At 33.2% G+C, this 18,186-nt stretch overlaps 2 protein-coding genes across 5 annotated transcripts; one reads left to right on the top strand and one right to left on the bottom strand.

Moving 5' to 3' along the window:
• Positions 1 to 2,470: 2,470 nt before the first annotated feature.
• Positions 2,471 to 9,955, bottom strand: LOC114165423 (G-type lectin S-receptor-like serine/threonine-protein kinase SD1-1). 4 transcript variants are annotated; one of them, XM_085668306.1, is made up of 8 exons: positions 9,886 to 9,955; positions 5,706 to 6,917; positions 5,463 to 5,570; positions 4,304 to 4,443; positions 3,991 to 4,201; positions 3,422 to 3,659; positions 3,184 to 3,334; positions 2,474 to 3,103 (listed from the first exon to the last, which is right to left on the bottom strand). In XM_085668306.1, exons 2-8 carry the CDS (start codon positions 6,496 to 6,498, stop codon positions 2,798 to 2,800), a joined length of 1,947 nt encoding a protein of 648 aa, XP_085524432.1. In that variant the 5' UTR covers positions 6,499 to 6,917; positions 9,886 to 9,955; the 3' UTR covers positions 2,474 to 2,797. The 4 variants fall into 4 exon arrangements, with proteins under 4 accessions (XP_085524431.1, XP_085524432.1, XP_085524434.1 ...); XM_085668308.1 differs by having other exon boundaries at positions 5,706 to 6,905; positions 9,886 to 9,954; XM_085668307.1 differs by having other exon boundaries at positions 5,706 to 6,902; positions 9,886 to 9,938.
• Positions 9,956 to 11,971: 2,016 nt separating this feature from the next.
• Positions 11,972 to 14,182, top strand: LOC146882449 (uncharacterized). Its single transcript, XM_085668110.1, has one exon. It carries the CDS (start codon positions 11,972 to 11,974, stop codon positions 14,180 to 14,182), a length of 2,211 nt encoding a protein of 736 aa, XP_085524236.1.
• Positions 14,183 to 18,186: the final 4,004 nt, after the last annotated feature.

Here is an 18,186-nt window from a genome sequence, read left to right as displayed (position 1 = left end):
AAGCTCATTGCTTTGTTCAGCCATACAAAGGCATGAAATAATGAAATAAATTCATAATATTTATTGCTGCATTCACTTCTGGGAATGAAGCATATTAGGCGGATCTCATGATTTTTCATCAAAAGCTTTATTGCTTTATCCAGCCAGCCATACATAGGCATGAAATAAATTCACAATATTTGTGAAATCTCTTTTCACAATATTTTTGTCATGACCAAATTAGTTGCTTAGATGCTTTATTTCTTTATTTAATGGTATCCCAATATCCATTGCATCTAAATATATTTCAACATTTAAAATCCAATAGTAGGAATTCTTCCTTGTAATATCAAGGGTCACAAATCCAAATTTTGTAACGTTTCGCGTGTTTAGAATTAACACATAAAATAATAATATTAATAATAATAATAATAATCAAAATAATAATAATAATCACCATCATAATAAAAATAAAAATAATAAGACGAAGATGAAAATTGATAAAGTTAAATAATTTTTATCACAACAGGAAGAATATAAGGTAAAATTATAATTTGAGAAAGGATTAGAAAGAGCCTGGATTGAGACACGCATAACACTGTCGTTATAGAGAAAAAGCTTTCACTAGTCCTCAATTGGTTGGAGCATCGTGCTGATAACGTGTTATGAAATAAAGTGAATAGCATAGAGAATGACGACAGATAATAGAGAAGAGAAAAAACAAGAGAGAATAGAGAATGAGAGAATAGGGAGCAACTCATCTGTCTATTATTATTCATAGGAAGAGTCCTATTTATAGATACAATATGTAATCCATAAAGGAAACAAATCAACTTAGTTAATACAAATATTTACCATAAAGAGTAATGAATCATATGAGTAAATGTATCAAACCAATGGACAATCATTAATTCATAACACGAATTTCGTTTTATATTGATTTGTTTCATCCTCATTGAAGGATAACGATGTAGAAGAAATTAAAGCGCAGTGGACTTCAGTCTCTTTTATGTACAATTGAAGTTTCTTTTATGTAATTCTTTTTTTTTTTATGTACAATTTGATACAGTTAAAGTCTTTTTATAGTGTTTGTTGTATAATAACATTTATTTATCAATGAAATTATTTGTCTGGATATTGTAAATTGTTATATGAAAATGAATGATACCATTGTCAATGTAGGAAAACTAGCAAGCAAAATAAAAAATAATCGGTTATTGTAGCCGTGATAACCATACATATCATAAAACCTATCATAAAGGTATACTTTTTGTCATGTCTATGGATACCAATCACGGTTATTATAGCCGTGATACTTTTTGTCACGTCTATGGATACCTATCCACTAATCAACGGTTTAAGTAGAGTCGAGCCATATTAACATGACTTCACTTCAGTCTTCTAAAGAAATCGTTTGAAGATGATACAACTTTAGTAAATTTTTTTGTTTTTTAAATTTTTTTCACGTTTAGAATTGTTACTAATAAATTTTTTAAAAATTAAAATTAGTTGAGTAATTAATAGGAGAATAAAGTAAATATGCACATGAAAAAAAAAAAGAATACTTTTGTATAAAAAGTACATGAAATGAAACATCTTAATAATTGGTGGATGACATATATTAAAATTAGAGTAAACAAAATTGATGCAATGCACCAGTAGGAGTTACACAAAATGATGAAAATTCAGTGTATTTGGATAGTTACTTCTTTTATGACAATACTTCGATAAAAATTTAAATAGAGGACTAAATTGAAAATAGTCACTATCACTACCACATGCACGACGGTAACTTGACACATCACAATTTATATATTTAAAAAATTTAAAAAAAATTAAACCTTTTTAAATAATTAGATGACTAAATTAAACTAAAAAATAATAAGAGGACAAAATTAACCAAACAAAAAAATTATAGACTAAAACAGTAATTATACTAAAATTTTAAAAGTAAGAACGTAAAAAAAATTTCAAATATATATATATATATATATATATATATATATATATATATATATATATATATATATATATATATATATATATATATATATATATATATATATATATATATATATATATATATATATATATATATATATATATATATATATATATCGAAGTCGTGTTGTTTTCAAACGACTTCTTTAATAAAATTACAAAGTCAATGTGGCACGCCTTTGCTTAAGTTTTTAATTAAGTCGTATGATAAGTCTTGCTATTTTGGCACAATTTTCTTTTTATAGAATTTTTTAAAAATTTTGCACCATTTTTTGGAATTACCAAAGTGAATTGCACCATATTTGTAAAGTGCCTCTATTTGAATACCAATCATAGTGAGCTACACTTTCTATGACAAGTCTACTGTCATTATAAATTGGACTTAATACATTGGCCTTTTTAATTAACAGTGTAATATTTTTATATCGCCCACATCTTTGATGCCTATAAAACCGTCATAAAAATGTCATAGTGTATAAATGTAAACGGGTTAGAGCAATCCGATCCGAGTGTTCTACTGTAAATATATATTAAGTTTTTGCCGATAAAAAGGACAAGCAATTTGTGGCTAGGGTTACTTCATGGAATGAAGCCTTTCCTACAACATGTATATCATCTGTGCTATCAATATCAGTTTTTATTTTTTTCCCAAAGAAGAAAGTAACATCATTTTGAAACCTATGGGGAATTTTATACGTAATTATGCAAATGCATCAGCACAACTAAACTGGTTTTGAAACGATAATCCTTAGGGAATGCAAGTACTTCCAAGGAAAATTGTGTGTCCATGCAATATGTTCAGCTGACTAGATAACTTTCACCGGCCCTTTACTGAGGTAATGGATAATTCAGCGTTTGAAGTCTTTTGGTTTACATTTGAGCATGATTCTTCTTGGTCCGAAATCCTTGTTGGAAAGAAAGCAGGCTCTTTCGGCTTAACCGGTTCCATCTCACTCCCTAACATTTGAATAACCGATGTCATGGTTGGCCTATCATCAGGGTGTTGTTGCACGCACAACAGACTAACATGGATGCATCGCAGTACTTCTGAGACAACACATGAATCTTTTATGCTTGAGTCAATCAACTCTAAACCATTTTGCTCTTTCCAAAGTGTCCACGCCTGAAACATGAAAGAGAACATGGTTAGTTATTCATGTTCAAACTCTACCATAGATAATAATAAGTTTGTTGAGTGCTTACATGACCAACGAGGTTCAGAGTTTGGTTCCCATGACAGAGAGCCCTATTTTTGTTGCCACATATAATCTCCAACAACAAAATACCAAAGCTGAAAACGTCCGATTTGATTGAATATTGTCCATCAACAGCATATTCTGGGGCCATGTATCCACTGCACCAAACATTTAGATTAAAAAAATATCATTACACTCAAAACTAAACAAGTGTGGTGTAGTATAGTTAGAGAAACAACACTCACTAGGTTCCAACAACTCTATTTGTGTTTCCTTCTATTTGGTCTCCTCCAAAAGCCTTGGCCATTCCAAAATCTGATATTTTTGGATTTAACTTTTGGTCAAGTAAAACATTACTTGCTTTCAGATCTCTGTGAATAATCCTCAACTGGGAATCTTGATGTAGATACAAAAGCCCTCTGGCAATCCCAAATATTATGTGCAAGCGTTGGGGCCATTCCAGCAATTCACCTTTTGTTTTATCTGTTTTATTTTTTTCACAAACATATATATGTTGTTTAACATCAGGTATACAAGAGGAATAAGCTGCAAAATATGACTGATCTAGGGCTGTTCAGTAAATTTATTTGTAACCACCTCTAGAGGAAGAAAATAAAAACAGAAAATGTAATTAAAACTAACATACAAGTTAGAGTATAATCTTTGATAAATTAAATGAGAGAAATTATATAAATTAGTTTCTACATAAGATAATTTTTTAACTTTTGTAGAATATTTGTTTTCTCTCCAAAAAGTGCTCTTCTGAAATTTATCTTGACAGACTTCTAGTCTATGCATTCCTCAAATTACATACCGAAAAGGAAGGTGTCTAGGCTGCCATTAACCATGTATTCATATACTAGTAACTTTTCTTTTCCTTGAAAGCAACAACCAAGGAGCTTTACAAGATTTCGGTGTTGTAGCTTTGCAATCACATTCACTTCTGTCATGAACTCAGTCATTCCTTGTCCAGAGCTTTGTGAAAGTCTTTTCACAGCAATTTCTCGATCATCCACTAGTTTTCCCTGCATAAGTGCATTCATTTAATTTCAGAAGATGTTTTCATAACAATACATTTCTGGACTCTTCCTTTTTGTTTTTTGTTAAGTGCTTAAATATTGAATTACCTTATATACAGGTCCAAAACCACCTTGTCCAATCTTATTACTCAATGAGAAATTGTTAGTAGCGGTTTTGATTGATGAAAGATCAAACAAAGTCACATCCAGAACACGTAGCTGTCTCTCAATATTTTCCTTAAACTTATCTGCACAAAAGGAATAAAGGGACAAACCATTCAATAACATTATTAAAGATAGAGGGATATTGGAACCACTTTCTGCCAAAAACCTTAACTTAATGGATTAGGGAACTTTTTCCTTACCTCTCATTTATATTCAACACATTGAGATTTCCAAAATATATATATATATATATATATATATATATATATATAAAAGAAAAATGAAAAGTCCCCACTAATTGCACCAACTCTAATAGCTATTAGCTTTACTTTGTTGGGTTTATATTTTATCATATGGGTTATGGTTTACACATATAAGACATTTAACACTATCTTTATCCTAAAACTTTTAAGACAATAGGGTTATAAGCCTTTTATCTATGTAGTGTTTAACTTTGTTTATTCTATCCAATGTGAAACTTTTGACTCACACTTGGACTATTCTCAACAATTTTCCTTCAAAGGTGAGTCCCTTTTTCTTTTCTTTTTTTTTTATATGATATATTTTCCTTCAGGTGTATGGTGACTCCTTTTTGGTTATAGTTATAAAGTCAATTACTTGGGTGATCCTTTTTTATTATGATTATGCGGTCAGTCACTTAGAACCGTCGGCTTTAATATCACAGTTGGATTTATATATTTTTTATGAGTTTAGTTATTGTCATTTGAGATATTGTGGTTCTATGTATTGTTGATTTTGATCAAACACATAACTTTCAAGTAATGAGAGATCTAGATCATCAACATAACTTTCGTAGTTATTTTCTATTTTTGGCTGCTATGAGAAAACAAAACATCAGAATTTTGTGATTGTTTTTACGTTCAATATCGTTAAACCTTACTATACGACATTATGTCAAAGAGACACGGAACAGAACCCTGCTATAATGTAAGTTAACCGAGATTCCAAAGGATCATTAATAAAACCAATAAAGCACTTGTCAAGCAAATGGACAAATAGCAGAATTTCCATTTATAATATAATTAGTAGAACTATTCTCTTATAATTGCGGAGAAATATGAGAAAGAGAAGATTAATTTACCTGAAGTCTTCCTTCTGTAGACAAAATAAATAGCAAGAATCACTCCGAAAGTTGCAGCAATGGAGGTTACATATATTATTGTAGAGTTCTTCTTGTGACTGATAGACTCTTCATAGTTGAATTGAATGAATAAAACAACATAGGTTCAGTTTCATATTGAAGGACCAAGCTTAAACTATCTCAGACAAGATTGAAACTAGGAAGAGAGAAATAATAAAAGGATCAAACTGAAAAAGTATTTACCTAATTCTGTAGGATTGAACCTTATATATAGGCGCTGTCCCATTTCTGGATTTGAACACAGTTTGATGTCAAATAAATCACCAAACCACATGACACAGCCACTGCCTGCTCCACTTATATTTGAATTGGTATATGCCATGCAGGAACAATTATTCAAGCACTTGGCTCTGCATTGTTTTAAATTCAGAGTCTCATCCACAAACGTATATTCAGTATCCGGCACTTTCAAGTCATCCATGAAAAAAAAAACATCACCCAACTTGTTTTTGCAGTTAAATGGATGTTTGAGGACACAACCTTGGGCCTTTGTGTTCCATTTCTGAGGAGACTTGGGCTTGAACCCTTTCAAGCAATCACACGATGATGTTGCAGAGGTGCAATAAGTATTGGCTCCACAAACTCCATATTTATCACAGTACTCTACTGGAATTGGTGAAGACAAAGTCCATGATGTCTCTGACCATACAAAATGTTGAAGCTGTTGAGCAGTTTGGTTCAGTTCAAATTTTTTTACTTTACTAGTTTTATTTAGGTTCCATCTGAAATAAACCTCTTCCTTTTTGGAGACAAACTCATAACGGTTATGAGTGGTTTTAAGTTCCCTTCCACTGAAACGCAAACCATTCCATGGCCCAAGTCTCCAGTGCTTTTTTGGTCCCTTCATCATATACATCTCAGGATAAGGATGCAGAACAACGCCCCAGTATAAGTCTCCTGGTGTCGGATCATCATCACTTTTCCAAGCTTTCAGAAAAACACTAAAATTTCTTTTGAGGTCCCATCCAAGCTTCATTCCTGGCACCAATGTATTAGATGGATGATCAAAGCTTTGCCACAGATATGCATCTGCCTCTGCTTCATTTCTATCTCTTATCACAAGATTTCCAGAGTCCAGGAGCTCTACTACTGGATTCTGTGCCTTTTCTTCAGAACTTGTGCACCAGACAACCGTGTTGTTTTGTGTGAGGACCAAATTGCCAGAACTGTCTAGTTTCAAGATGGCTGAAGAGTCGTTGATTGAGATGGCACTGTTTGCAACCCATACTATGTTTTGTACACTGATGTTCTTGTACCTGATCCCGAGGTAGGTTTTGTTGGGATTTCCTAGGTTGAAGAAACCAAGTTCAAAGATTCCACCGGGGGAAACTAAGGTCTGTTTGTAACTGAGGGACTGGGATTGTGTAAGGGATGAAGTCTCTGCTGCAATGAAAACTGTTTCAGAAGGTAAAAACAGTTTATGAAATATGCAACTCATTAGAAAAAGAATAAACTTCATGTTGCGGAGGACTAAGAAAACTGAAACCAATGAATATTTTTAGAGGGGTTCATAAAATTTATAATAATTTTGGGAGTATTCTCTAACTCTATGAAAACCAATAAGATGGCATCATCAATGCTGATAATGGCAAAATTTCATTAATGATGATGCAAAGAGACTATATACTATTGTTTTGTATTTTTGTGTTAGAAAAAAAAGCCCGATGTTGGCATTCATCATAGGAAGAAACGGTAAAGTTTCGAGGACAAATGCCTTTGTCCTTAATGTTTTCCATCTTGTCGTTCGCAATTTAATGTTGTGACTTGGTCTTTAATTTCATTATCATTTTCCCCTTTTAAGAGTTTTATTTTTCTTTTAATGTCATTGTGAATGTAAAGTTCCACAAGTTGAAAACAAAAAAAATGGAAAAAAAAATGTTAACTTAATACCTTCTAAAAGATCGAGTTTAGTCATATACATGAATAACTCATTAATTTATTAATATAGATCTGTCCAAAACCCTGTAGTATGAAATTTTCCATGAAATCGTTTTCGTTGCTAAAAAATATTAAAATCACTTTCTTTCCTATAGTCTACAAAACTAGTCAAGTAGTTATGTCAATTGAGGAATTGTCAGGAATAGACCACAATAAATTATAGCTTGTTACTGATGAATAATGCCTGAGGAAAAGTTTTAATGAAACTAAGCTAAGGAGCATATACATTATTTCTTCAATGAATGTACTGTGACTAAGTTGGAAACAAAAAAAATGGAAAAAACAAAGTTAACTTAATACCTTTTTAAAGATCAAGTGTACTCATTTACATGAATAACTCAGTGATTTATTAATATAGATCTGTCAAAAACCCTATAGCCCTGTATGAAATTTTCCATGAAATCAATTTCTTTGCTAAAAATATCAAAATCACTTTCTTTCCTATAGCATTCCATAAAACTAATCAAGTAGTCATGTCTATTGAGGAATTGTTAGGAATAGACCACAATAAATGACAGCTTGTGGTGATGGGTAATGCCTAGAGGAGAAGTTTCAGTGAAACTAAGCTAAGGAACATGCATTATTTCTTCCAATGAATGGTTGTAATTAAGTCTTGCCAATAGTCTTCTAATTCTTTAAGGTTTTGCCGTGGGCATGCAAATGGGAAGATCTTTCCACACTTCTTAAAGCTCATTTTCTGTTGAGTAACCAATGCGCTAAACTTCTCTTTCCACTACAAAAAAAAATTTTAAATACGACGGTTATTTAAGGTATAAAATGGTGATTTTGACTGCCATATTTTGCGCGTATAGCGGGTACGGGTACCGCCATATATCCTGCCGTCACAACGAATAATATGGCGGTCTTGGACGAAACGCCGCAACACCTGCCATTAAATGCATTACGCAAATAATGACAGTTCGAACCGTCGTATTTTGTTCGCAAATAATGACAGTGGAAACCGTCTTAATTTGTTTATTTTTAAAAAATTGTCATGCAAAATACAACATCTAGAAATGCCATTATTTGCACTGTACAAATGTGTTATACGATGTTTCAACTGTCATAATTTGAATATGATTTTTTTTATATTATTTTTATGTAACCTGCTTTCTATTATTATTGAACCTGTTTTCCATAAAATTAAAAAATCACACAACATCTTGATCGTTAATACTTTCATTCATAATTTATATTTTATATTTAAAAAGTTGATATTATGAAACACCATCCAAAAGTTTTCACACTGAAAACAAAAGCCAAAAAAAAATCTAAAATATTATTATAATACATTTTGCTAAATTTCTATAGCTATGTTTCTATATCTATGTTCCTAACTTGTCTTTTATGCCCGCTTGATCTTCTTATACCAATAGGTGATAGAGTACCACTTCCAACATCAAATACCTGGAATAAAAAAAAACTTATAACCTAGAATAAAAAAAAAAAACTTATAACTTATTCAAATTCACATATGTATTATAATATACTTATGTAAATTGTTAACAGAGAAATAGATGACAGAGAAAGGAAGTACTAGAAACAGAGAAGACAAAACTATGGAGTTATCACATGCTTTATAACAGAATAAAATTACAGGGGGGTGAACCAAGGTTGCAAGGTTCTTAGCCTACTGTGAACTTTCTCTAGTTTGACTGAAATGCTGACAAATAATATATGGAATGACAAGTTTAAATTATATTGGAGTCACGAAAGAAGTAAAAAAAAAAAAAAATCTAAAGTAATGAAAAGATGAGCGATGTGATTTTTTATTTATCCCCCAAATTTAAATCTTAAGGTAGCAACATGGAATGACAAGGTTAAATTATTTGAATTTGATCAAATGAAATGAGGTTTCTTGAAAAAAAAAACACCATCGAGATTAAAGGAAAAATTGGTTAAAAAGAAAAAACAATTGAGGATAATTTTTTTAAAATATTACTTTATTAAAAATAAGAATGGTACATTTTTAGATTAACATGAAAACACGACTTTCTTATAGTAATTAAATATAAATTTACTGAACTTTTGTATAATAATTAATAATAAGTAAACTGTTTTATAGTAATAAAATTGTAACAAAACATATATTTTACAATTATTTAAAACACTTTAAAATTGTTTTCCTATAACTTGAATGAATGTGCGAATGTGATTGGAAGCGTACAATAGTTTTGGGTGAGAAATTGCAATAATGGTTTTATTTAGTTAAAGATAGCTTGTTAGAGAGATAATTCATATCCAACTAAGATAAATAGGTCCCACAAAATGTGTGTGATTGGTGTTCAGGGAAAATCATACAAACAAAACATTGATGGGAAGATCTTTAGGGGGGAGAAACTAAGAGATTTTTTAATTACTATAAAACCATAAAACAGAAATGTGAATAAGCAACATGGTATTCCTACTAGAAAGTTCAGCTAACCTCGCTCAGTAGGATGAGACCTTTGACAAGATGAATCCAGCCAATAGCCACAGAGACCAAGGTTTCCAATAAAACTGCAAATAAAATGTGCAAATAAAATGTGACGTCAATCAATCAATGAATCCAAAAGAACATGCTGATGGGAAGCTACATTGAGTTGAGAAATAGAAGCAAATTATGTTTCAAATGTACAAATTAATTGAAGCATATTATGTTTCATTATAGTGGAGATCAAGATTCAGTAATTCCACTAACTGGAAGCTGCAACTTAGTTCAAAAGCTGGCTAGACAACTAGGACTGAATACAATAGTCCCCTACAGAGGTGCCTCTCATGCGGCCCCTTTCTCACAACCTGAAAGATCATTTGTTTTGTTCAAGTCATTCTTGGAGGATAGGCTTCTTCCTGAAATTTTATGACACGACTTAGTTTTTTTCTGTAATAGTTCAGAGACGGTAATAAAGCCTAAATTTGTGTAGTATAACTATTAAATTTACTGTAATTTCAAAAGAAAAGTTGTAAAAGAAAATTTAAGGGGAGAGTGAGAAACATGAGTCACATGCTAATTTACTTCCATGATGGGGTTGTAAGTATGCAACCAAAAGCATACTTGAAACCAAATGGACAACATACAACAGATGCAGCAAATGCAAAATTCACGTGAAACCTGAGTGGCAAGTTAGATTAAGGATTCCAACAACAACTTAATCAATTCATAATCAGGTTCCTGATGCAATGCAAATGTGGTATGAACTACTTATATGCATATGCACTAGCTAAGTATGCATGAAAACTAGCAATTTAAAGTAATATGCAGCCTTATGGAACAAACACGTGAGTGCAATGCAAAGTTCACAACAGAATCCTGGTCTATGACAACATCAAATCATATGGCAGCAGAAATTTTAAAACTTTGACAATAGTAATAACTTATTCAAGTCATATTCATATCAGGAGCTTCAACTTAGCAACCTATCCAATTCAATTTAACTCTAGATGCAATGCAAAGATGCATTTAAATTATTCTCAAATGAAGATGAATGCATGAGATGCAACTGTGAAGGTAGATTATAGAAGGGAAGAAGAATGGCAGCCACTGAATGGATGTATAAAATAGCCTAACCCAAAATGCAAAACAAAGTTTATGCTCAAACCATGCAAATTGCAATTAATCCAAGCTGTTAAATATGAATCAATGCAATGGATATGTACTTTATTCAGAACTAGAAATCATGCATAAACTGAATCATGATGCAGAGTCATGCAATAAGATCAAAACATAGCAGAGAACGTCTACAACCCCCAACTACAGTGGATATGCTTATTATATCAGCAAAGAATTTGAAGTATAAATGCAATGTAGATGCAATGACTATGGAGAATGACTTAGAATGCTGGTGCATGATTAGAGATAAGCTCAAATTGTTAAACCCAAAATCAGAAATTCCATGCATGAGCTGAAACAAGATTCAACTCTCAAATTAACTAATCAAAACAAGCACTGACATCAAATTGAAACCTAATGTGATAGCCTAACGCTGCAGCAGTAAAAACAATATAAGCACTACAATATTTAACAGTTATACACTTAGAACCAAGGAAAGTAACGTGGATTCACCTACCAAACCAATGTTGGATAATCTTTAATCTTGTTAGATAATCTTTAATTTTGTTAGATGATATTTAGATTATATTTTAGATTATAGAGTTGTTTTTATTTAGCAAAGTGATAGGGTATTTTATATTTGGTTAATTAGATTTAAGTTAGTTGTTATTTTAGTTAGTTAGAATATATAAGATTTAGTTTGATAATATAAGATTAGATTAGATAAAGATTTAGTTTGGTTTGTTATTATTTGGTTTGTAATTGGCTATATAATAGCGCATTCTCCATCAATGAAAAACACCACAATAAGTTACATTGCATATTCTTCTAGTGTGTGTGAGTTTTTTCCAACAAAGTGGTATCAGAGCTTTATGCTCTGAGTACCGAGTGAAAAGAGAGAGAGAGAGAGAGAGAGAGAGTGAGTGAAAAAAAAAAGTGTGCGCTTGAGTGCTTTGGGGAAAAAAAAAAAAAAAGAGGAGAGATGGCAAAAGTTGTGAACGGTATGACGGTGCCGCAATTGACGAAGAAAACCAATTATGATAATTGGTGTCTGCAGATGAAGACCCTTCTGGGATCCCAAGACATTTGGGATATAGTGGAGAGCGGATACGAAGAACCCGCAGAGGATGCAAATCAGACGGTGGCCCAGATTGCTGCGTTGAAGAAGACGCGAGTGAAAGACAAGTCGGCTTTGTATTTTTTGTACAACGCTGTGGACGAGTCAGGCTTTGAGAAGATTGCAAATGTTGCATCTTCAAAGGAAGCATGGGATATTCTGGAGGTTGCATACAGAGGGAACGATCGGGTCAGACAAGTCCGGCTTCAAGCTCTTAGAGGAGAGTTTGAAGGGCTGAAGATGGAAGATAAAGAGCAGGTAGCCGAGTACATAACTCGGGTAGAGAAGGTGGCCAACCAACTCGGTAGGAATGGAGAGCCAATGTCGGCAAGTCGGGTTGTGGAGAAAATCTTGAGATCACTGACAGATGATTTCGAGAACATTGTATGCGCCATCGAGGAGTCGAAGAACCTGTCAGTTCTCTCTGTGGAAGAACTTGCCGGGTCATTGGAGGCCCATGAACAAAGGAGAGGGAAGAAGCACGAACCGCGTGATCAAGCACTAAAAGCGCAACTTGATTTGGATGAAACTCGAAATACTCAGAGCCGAGGTCTTGGAGGCAGAGGACGAGGTGGAAGAGGACGAGGTGGCCAAGGTCGAGGTAGACAAGGTCGAGGTGGATGTGACCGAGATAATGTTGAAGAGAGCACAGATCAGACTAGGCAGCAGAATTGGCATGGTCGTGGTCAAGAAAGGGGCCAAGGAGATTGGTCTAAGTCAGAAGTGGAATGCTTTAGGTGTGGCAAGTACGGCCATTACGCAAGAGAATGCAGATCGGCATGTTGCTACAACTGTGGCAAGATCGGTCATATAGCAAAATATTGTCAATCGAAAAAAAAGGAGAAAAATCTTCTCACAGAGGAAGACGACGAGGAAGAGATAGGGATTTTAATGATGATGCAAAACTCAGATGCCGAATTCAAGAACGGTAAATCGGAAGCTGAGTGGAGTTCAAGCCATGTGAAGGAAAGGAGATTAGGTGACGAGCTTAGTCCGGGTTGTTTAAACTCGGTTTGGTATCTGGACACTGGAGCGAGTAATCACATGTGTGGAGATGAGAGTTTCTTCAGCGAACTCACCAAGGTGGAGGCCGGATTAGTGTCATGTGGAGATGATTCCAAGATGGTGATAAAAGGGCGTGGAACAATCAGGCACATGCAGAAGGATGGACGGATTGGAGAAATCAGGGATGTCTACTATGTTCCTGAGCTGAAGAGTAATATTTTGAGCATAGGTCAGATAGTGGAGAAAGGAAACTCGATTATAATAAAGAACCAGGTACTGTACTTGAAGGACAAGCACGGTCGGCTAGCAGCCCGGGTAGAAAAGGAGAAAAATAGGATGTACAAATTGGAGTTGAGCATCTTGCAGAAAAGGTGTTTGAAACATGTGGACAGTGAAGGCAACATGAGATCTGTTCAAAACGACATGGTGGAGAAAGATACAAGTAAGAAAATTAAAGCAGTGCGATCAGAAATAGAAGAGACAACCAATCTTGCCGAAGAAGTTAAAGAAGAAGCAGTGTTGTTGATGATGGGATGTAGCTCGAGGGATGAGCACAAACAAGTGGAGAAGTCGGCAAGAAGGTTGAATGTCATAAATCAGTCCAGTAGCATGGAGAGGTGGTCAAGACATGCAGATAGCTCGGATAGGTCGCGGAGTGTGGACAACTCGGATCTTGAAGAAGATGAACAAGAAGTGTTAAGTTTGCAAGAGCAGTTGCGTGTCGAGAAGGATCTGAGAGTTGTACTGGAGGTGCAAGATGAGAATTGGCGACTTGGAATGGATGATAAGTTTGGTGTGAAGGCATGGAAATTTTCCGATCTCTTAAAGAGAGCTGGGCCTATTCAGAGGATCCCGGTTAATGGCAAGTCAGCCACAAAGATCACAAAGAACCCAACAAAGGGTAAGTCAGCCAAGGTTAAGATGAAGTCGGTCAAAGAGAAGATCAAGTCGGATAAAGAGAAGATCAAGTCGGATAAAGAGAAGATCAAGCAAGTCGGCTATGGAGATAGAAGATTGTTCAGGACGAGAGAAAAAAAAGATTTAAGATTATGGGGGAGTTTTGTTGGATAATCTTTAATCTTGTTAGATAATCTTTAATTTTGTTAGATGATATTTAGATTATATTTTAGATTATAGAGTTGTTTTTATTTAGCAAAGTGATAGGGTATTTTATATTTGGTTAATTAGATTTAAGTTAGTTGTTATTTTAGTTAGTTAGAATATATAAGATTTAGTTTGATAATATAAGATTAGATTAGATAAAGATTTAGTTTGGTTTGTTATTATTTGGTTTGTAATTGGCTATATAATAGCGCATTCTCCATCAATGAAAAACACCACAATAAGTTACATTGCATATTCTTCTAGTGTGTGTGAGTTTTTTCCAACAACCAATAACAAAAAATTAAAGAAAGGAAAAGTAAAATGCTGAGAGATCATAAGACAAAAAGAATGGAAGCAAAGCATAAAGGCTTAGAGAAATTTTGTAAAAAGGTATTACGAGAATGCAATTTTGTGATCATACTACATAAACAAAGAATCAAATTGAGGTCCTAGGGTTACCTTTTATCTTGCTCATGTTGGTGAAATGTTCAAGATGAACGACGACAGTGAACAGTGGAGCTCCAAACTACATCGTGAGGAAGACGATTTGCTGGAGAAATTCGATGGAGCTATTATTTTGTGACTTGACGCGATGGAGAAATGCGATCTCCGCTGAGTACCGCTCCCCAACGCAATGGAACTACTATTTAGAAACATTTGTGACGATGACTGCAGTGTTGATTTTGGTGGCTATATCTTTTTAAGACTTACCCTTCTTACAAGAAACACATCTATTATAGAGCACACATTTTACTTATGACAATAAGTGATGTGGAATCTTGTTTTTCTTTTGAATGTTTGCAACACATCTATTAACCAAACATGTAAATAAATAAAAAATAGTAATCAAAATATTAGTCACTAAATGGAAAAAATCAGACACCAATCAATATAATGGCTGATGTAAATTAGTCACTATTTATTTTGTCACTAATGTTTGTAACCGCTTCACTAATTAATTTTATGATTGATTTTGTAACTGATTTAGTAATCAATTTAATGAATAATTTAGTGTCTGATTTTATGATTGATTTTTTTATTGATCTTGTGACCGATTTAGTAATCGATTCAGTGATCGATTGTCTTAGTGAGTTTGAACATTTTAATGACTAATATATTAGTTACAAATTCAATCACTAATACTAATTTTTTAAGTTGTAAATTCTTGTTTTAAAAGTTAAAATATATCAAGTATTTATACACATTTCAAACATTAAAATATATCATTTATAACACATTTGCAACATGAAATATTTTTTAATTTTACAAAGTAAAGTTTAATAATATTACACTAGAATATATTTTTAATGTATCTAAGCTAAAACCATCATGCAAAGATAATGTTACATGTTTTACAAAGATTTAAAGTCATCAAGAAACTTAATAAAGTTGGCTACAAAATGAGTTGTAGTTCATATTGAAGGTTGAACATCCATCTTTTCCATCAACATTTGAAACATTTTGTTATTTTGTTGAATTTCTATCATTATTTAGAATTCTACAGCGAATACCATTTCTCTTAGTTTGAACTACCTTTAATTGATTTTTTAATTATTCAATTCTTCTCTTATAGCATGGACCGATGATGAAGACTCTTGATACAGGTGTTTCCCAATTTCATTGACTTACATCAAAGTCCATATACCTTGCCTTTGTTTATTTTAGCAACTTGGCACCAAATTTTTAATTCATCAAGTGGAGACAGTCTTGTAACATATGTCAATTGAGATTCTTTTTCACATGTGATAAAGACCCATTTTAAGAGTTAGCAAATATTGTGTTGTGGTGATTTAGAAAGCTCCATGAATATTCCCACTAGTCATTAAGATAATAATATGTTATCTAGATGTGAGGGTTCAATTCAAGGAACTCTAGAGAAGGAAGAGAAGTTCACTTAACAAGAAAACTAAAATAAGAACATAAATACATAACATGTGAATTGAACTAAGCACGAAAATAACAAAAAGTGAAAGAAGATGATAAAAGATGGAAGACAAGAAGAGGGGAGGGGGCTCAATGGTGATGGCACGCCCCTTGAGGGGGCACAAGGCTCACCATACTCAAGATCAGTGATGTATGTTGCCACTTGAGAGTATTTCTCAAGATAAGAGAAAGAGAAGATGAGTTGTATGGGAAGTTGTCCAAATGTGAGTTCTAGTTACACAAAGTGTAGGTCCTTGGGTATGTGATTTAAGCACAAGGTAATTTTGTGGATCTGGAAAAAGTTGAAGTTGTGTTAAATTGGGAGTGTCTTAAGACTATAACAAATGTGAGAAGTGTTTTGGGGCTGTCAGGTTATTGCTGCAGGTTTGTGGAATGATTTTCTAAGATGGTGGGGTCTTTAATGCAACTATATCAAAAGGATCAACCTTTCTAGTAGACGGATAAATGTGAAGCTTGTTTCAAGGAGATGAAGAAAAGATTGGTGAGTGCTCCACTTCTACCTATTCTTGATATGACTAACTCGTTTGAAGTGTATGTTGATGCATCGTATCAAACTGTATGATGTGTTTTGATGCAAGAGCTGAAGAGCTGATATTGGTGGTGTATGCATCTCGATAATGCCAATAGTTGTTCTTTGTGATCTCCAAAAGCTAGAGTTTACATTTGAGCTTTACTTCAAAATGTCAACTCCCTTATCAACCATTCCTTTTTTATTGTTCTTCTATGCACTAGCTTGCATTTTTGCTGCATTTTCCCTTTACTTTTCCTTTCTTCAACCTTGAGCAAGTTCATTAATTAGTTGTCCTTGAAGGTTCCAACAAATAGCAGCACCAAAAGTATTATTTTAAAGATGTCAACTATGAAGTCAACTTTTGTATCACTTGATTAAGTCCTTTTCGCCTAGTGGAGCCACGGTTCTCTAATGGCCAGGTATGTTGCTAATCAGACCTTACTCAACCTTCTATGGTTAGCCTTTATTTGCTTTTCTTGCTTCAAAAGAGATCACACAAGTTACTCACCTTAATTCTATGATGAATGCATAAACCAAACTATTTAACTAGACTAGTTCTCCTAATGAAACTAAACTATCAAGACTAAATCACCAACCTAAAGTTTTAAATGCTAGGAATGCTAAGACTAGAAACTAATTAATCAATCCTAACAGGATGCTTAAAATAACATATTAACAAGAATTCTATAAAAGAGGTCAAATCACTACAATAGAAGAATCTAACCTAAAATGAGCTATTTAACTCAATTAACTCTTTTAGTTATTAAAAATGTGACAAAATATGTGCTTAACATATGCACCATTAAGGCTCGATAATTTTTACCCATAATGAATATTCAAGTCAAATAGTTGGTGTGGCCTCTCATTCATGAGATGGTTATTTGCCATTACTACTCAGATGTTTGGGCACAATAACCATATCTCCCTAATTCTGAATAGAGGGCTCAACCAGGAAATATAACTCATTGAAAACATTCTCATACTTTCACTTTTATTCTAACAGATCCTTAAGTTTCTCACTTACTTAAGCATGAGAGAGTCTTTTGCTAGTGGATCTTCCCGTGTTTAGACTAACTTACCTTACAAAGAGACTCCCAAGATTTTGCCATGTATTGCAAATACAAAATCTAAACTCGATAAGAATGTTTTTTAATAAATCAACATGATAATAATAGTAATATTATTTGACAGAATAACCATAAATTTTGTTGATATATTGCATAAAATTATATTTATGATGGAATCAAATTACCGATAATTGGCCATATATTATACTTGAGTATATGTGTTGGGCCAAATAGGTACATGTTTTTCAAATTGAGTTTTTCAAGAAGAACTTTCCACAAAGAGTTTTCTGGAATGAATATTTTTCAGCAATACATTCTCTTTGTCTTCCTTCTCTATAAAGTTTTACCTCTCTTCCTCGTCTTCGGGGTGGTGGTGATTATATCAGGTGGAATAGTAAGAGATAGGGATGTCAAAAATATTCATACTCGTAGGTATCTGCGAATAAAAT

Source organism: Vigna unguiculata, chromosome 10, assembly GCF_037176805.1.
Source record: "Vigna unguiculata cultivar grain cowpea cultivar isolate G323 ecotype 2 chromosome 10, ASM3717680v1, whole genome shotgun sequence".
NCBI lineage: Eukaryota > Viridiplantae > Streptophyta > Magnoliopsida > Fabales > Fabaceae > Vigna > Vigna unguiculata.
This window is presented reverse-complemented; position numbering and strand designations above follow the sequence as displayed.

Coding starts and splice junctions, on each gene's coding strand:
- LOC114165423 (XM_085668305.1), bottom strand. CDS start 6,981: ATGAAGTTTATTCTTTTTCTAATGAGTTGCATATTTCATAAACTGTTT. Junction 4,444..5,462: donor CTACAGAAGGAAGACTTCAG/GTAAATTAATCT, acceptor CCTTTTGTGCAG/ATAAGTTTAAGGAAAATATT. Junction 4,202..4,303: donor GTTTTGGACCTGTATATAAG/GTAATTCAATAT, acceptor GCACTTATGCAG/GGAAAACTAGTGGATGATCG.
- LOC146882449 (XM_085668110.1), top strand. CDS start 11,972: ATGGCAAAAGTTGTGAACGGTATGACGGTGCCGCAATTGACGAAGAAA.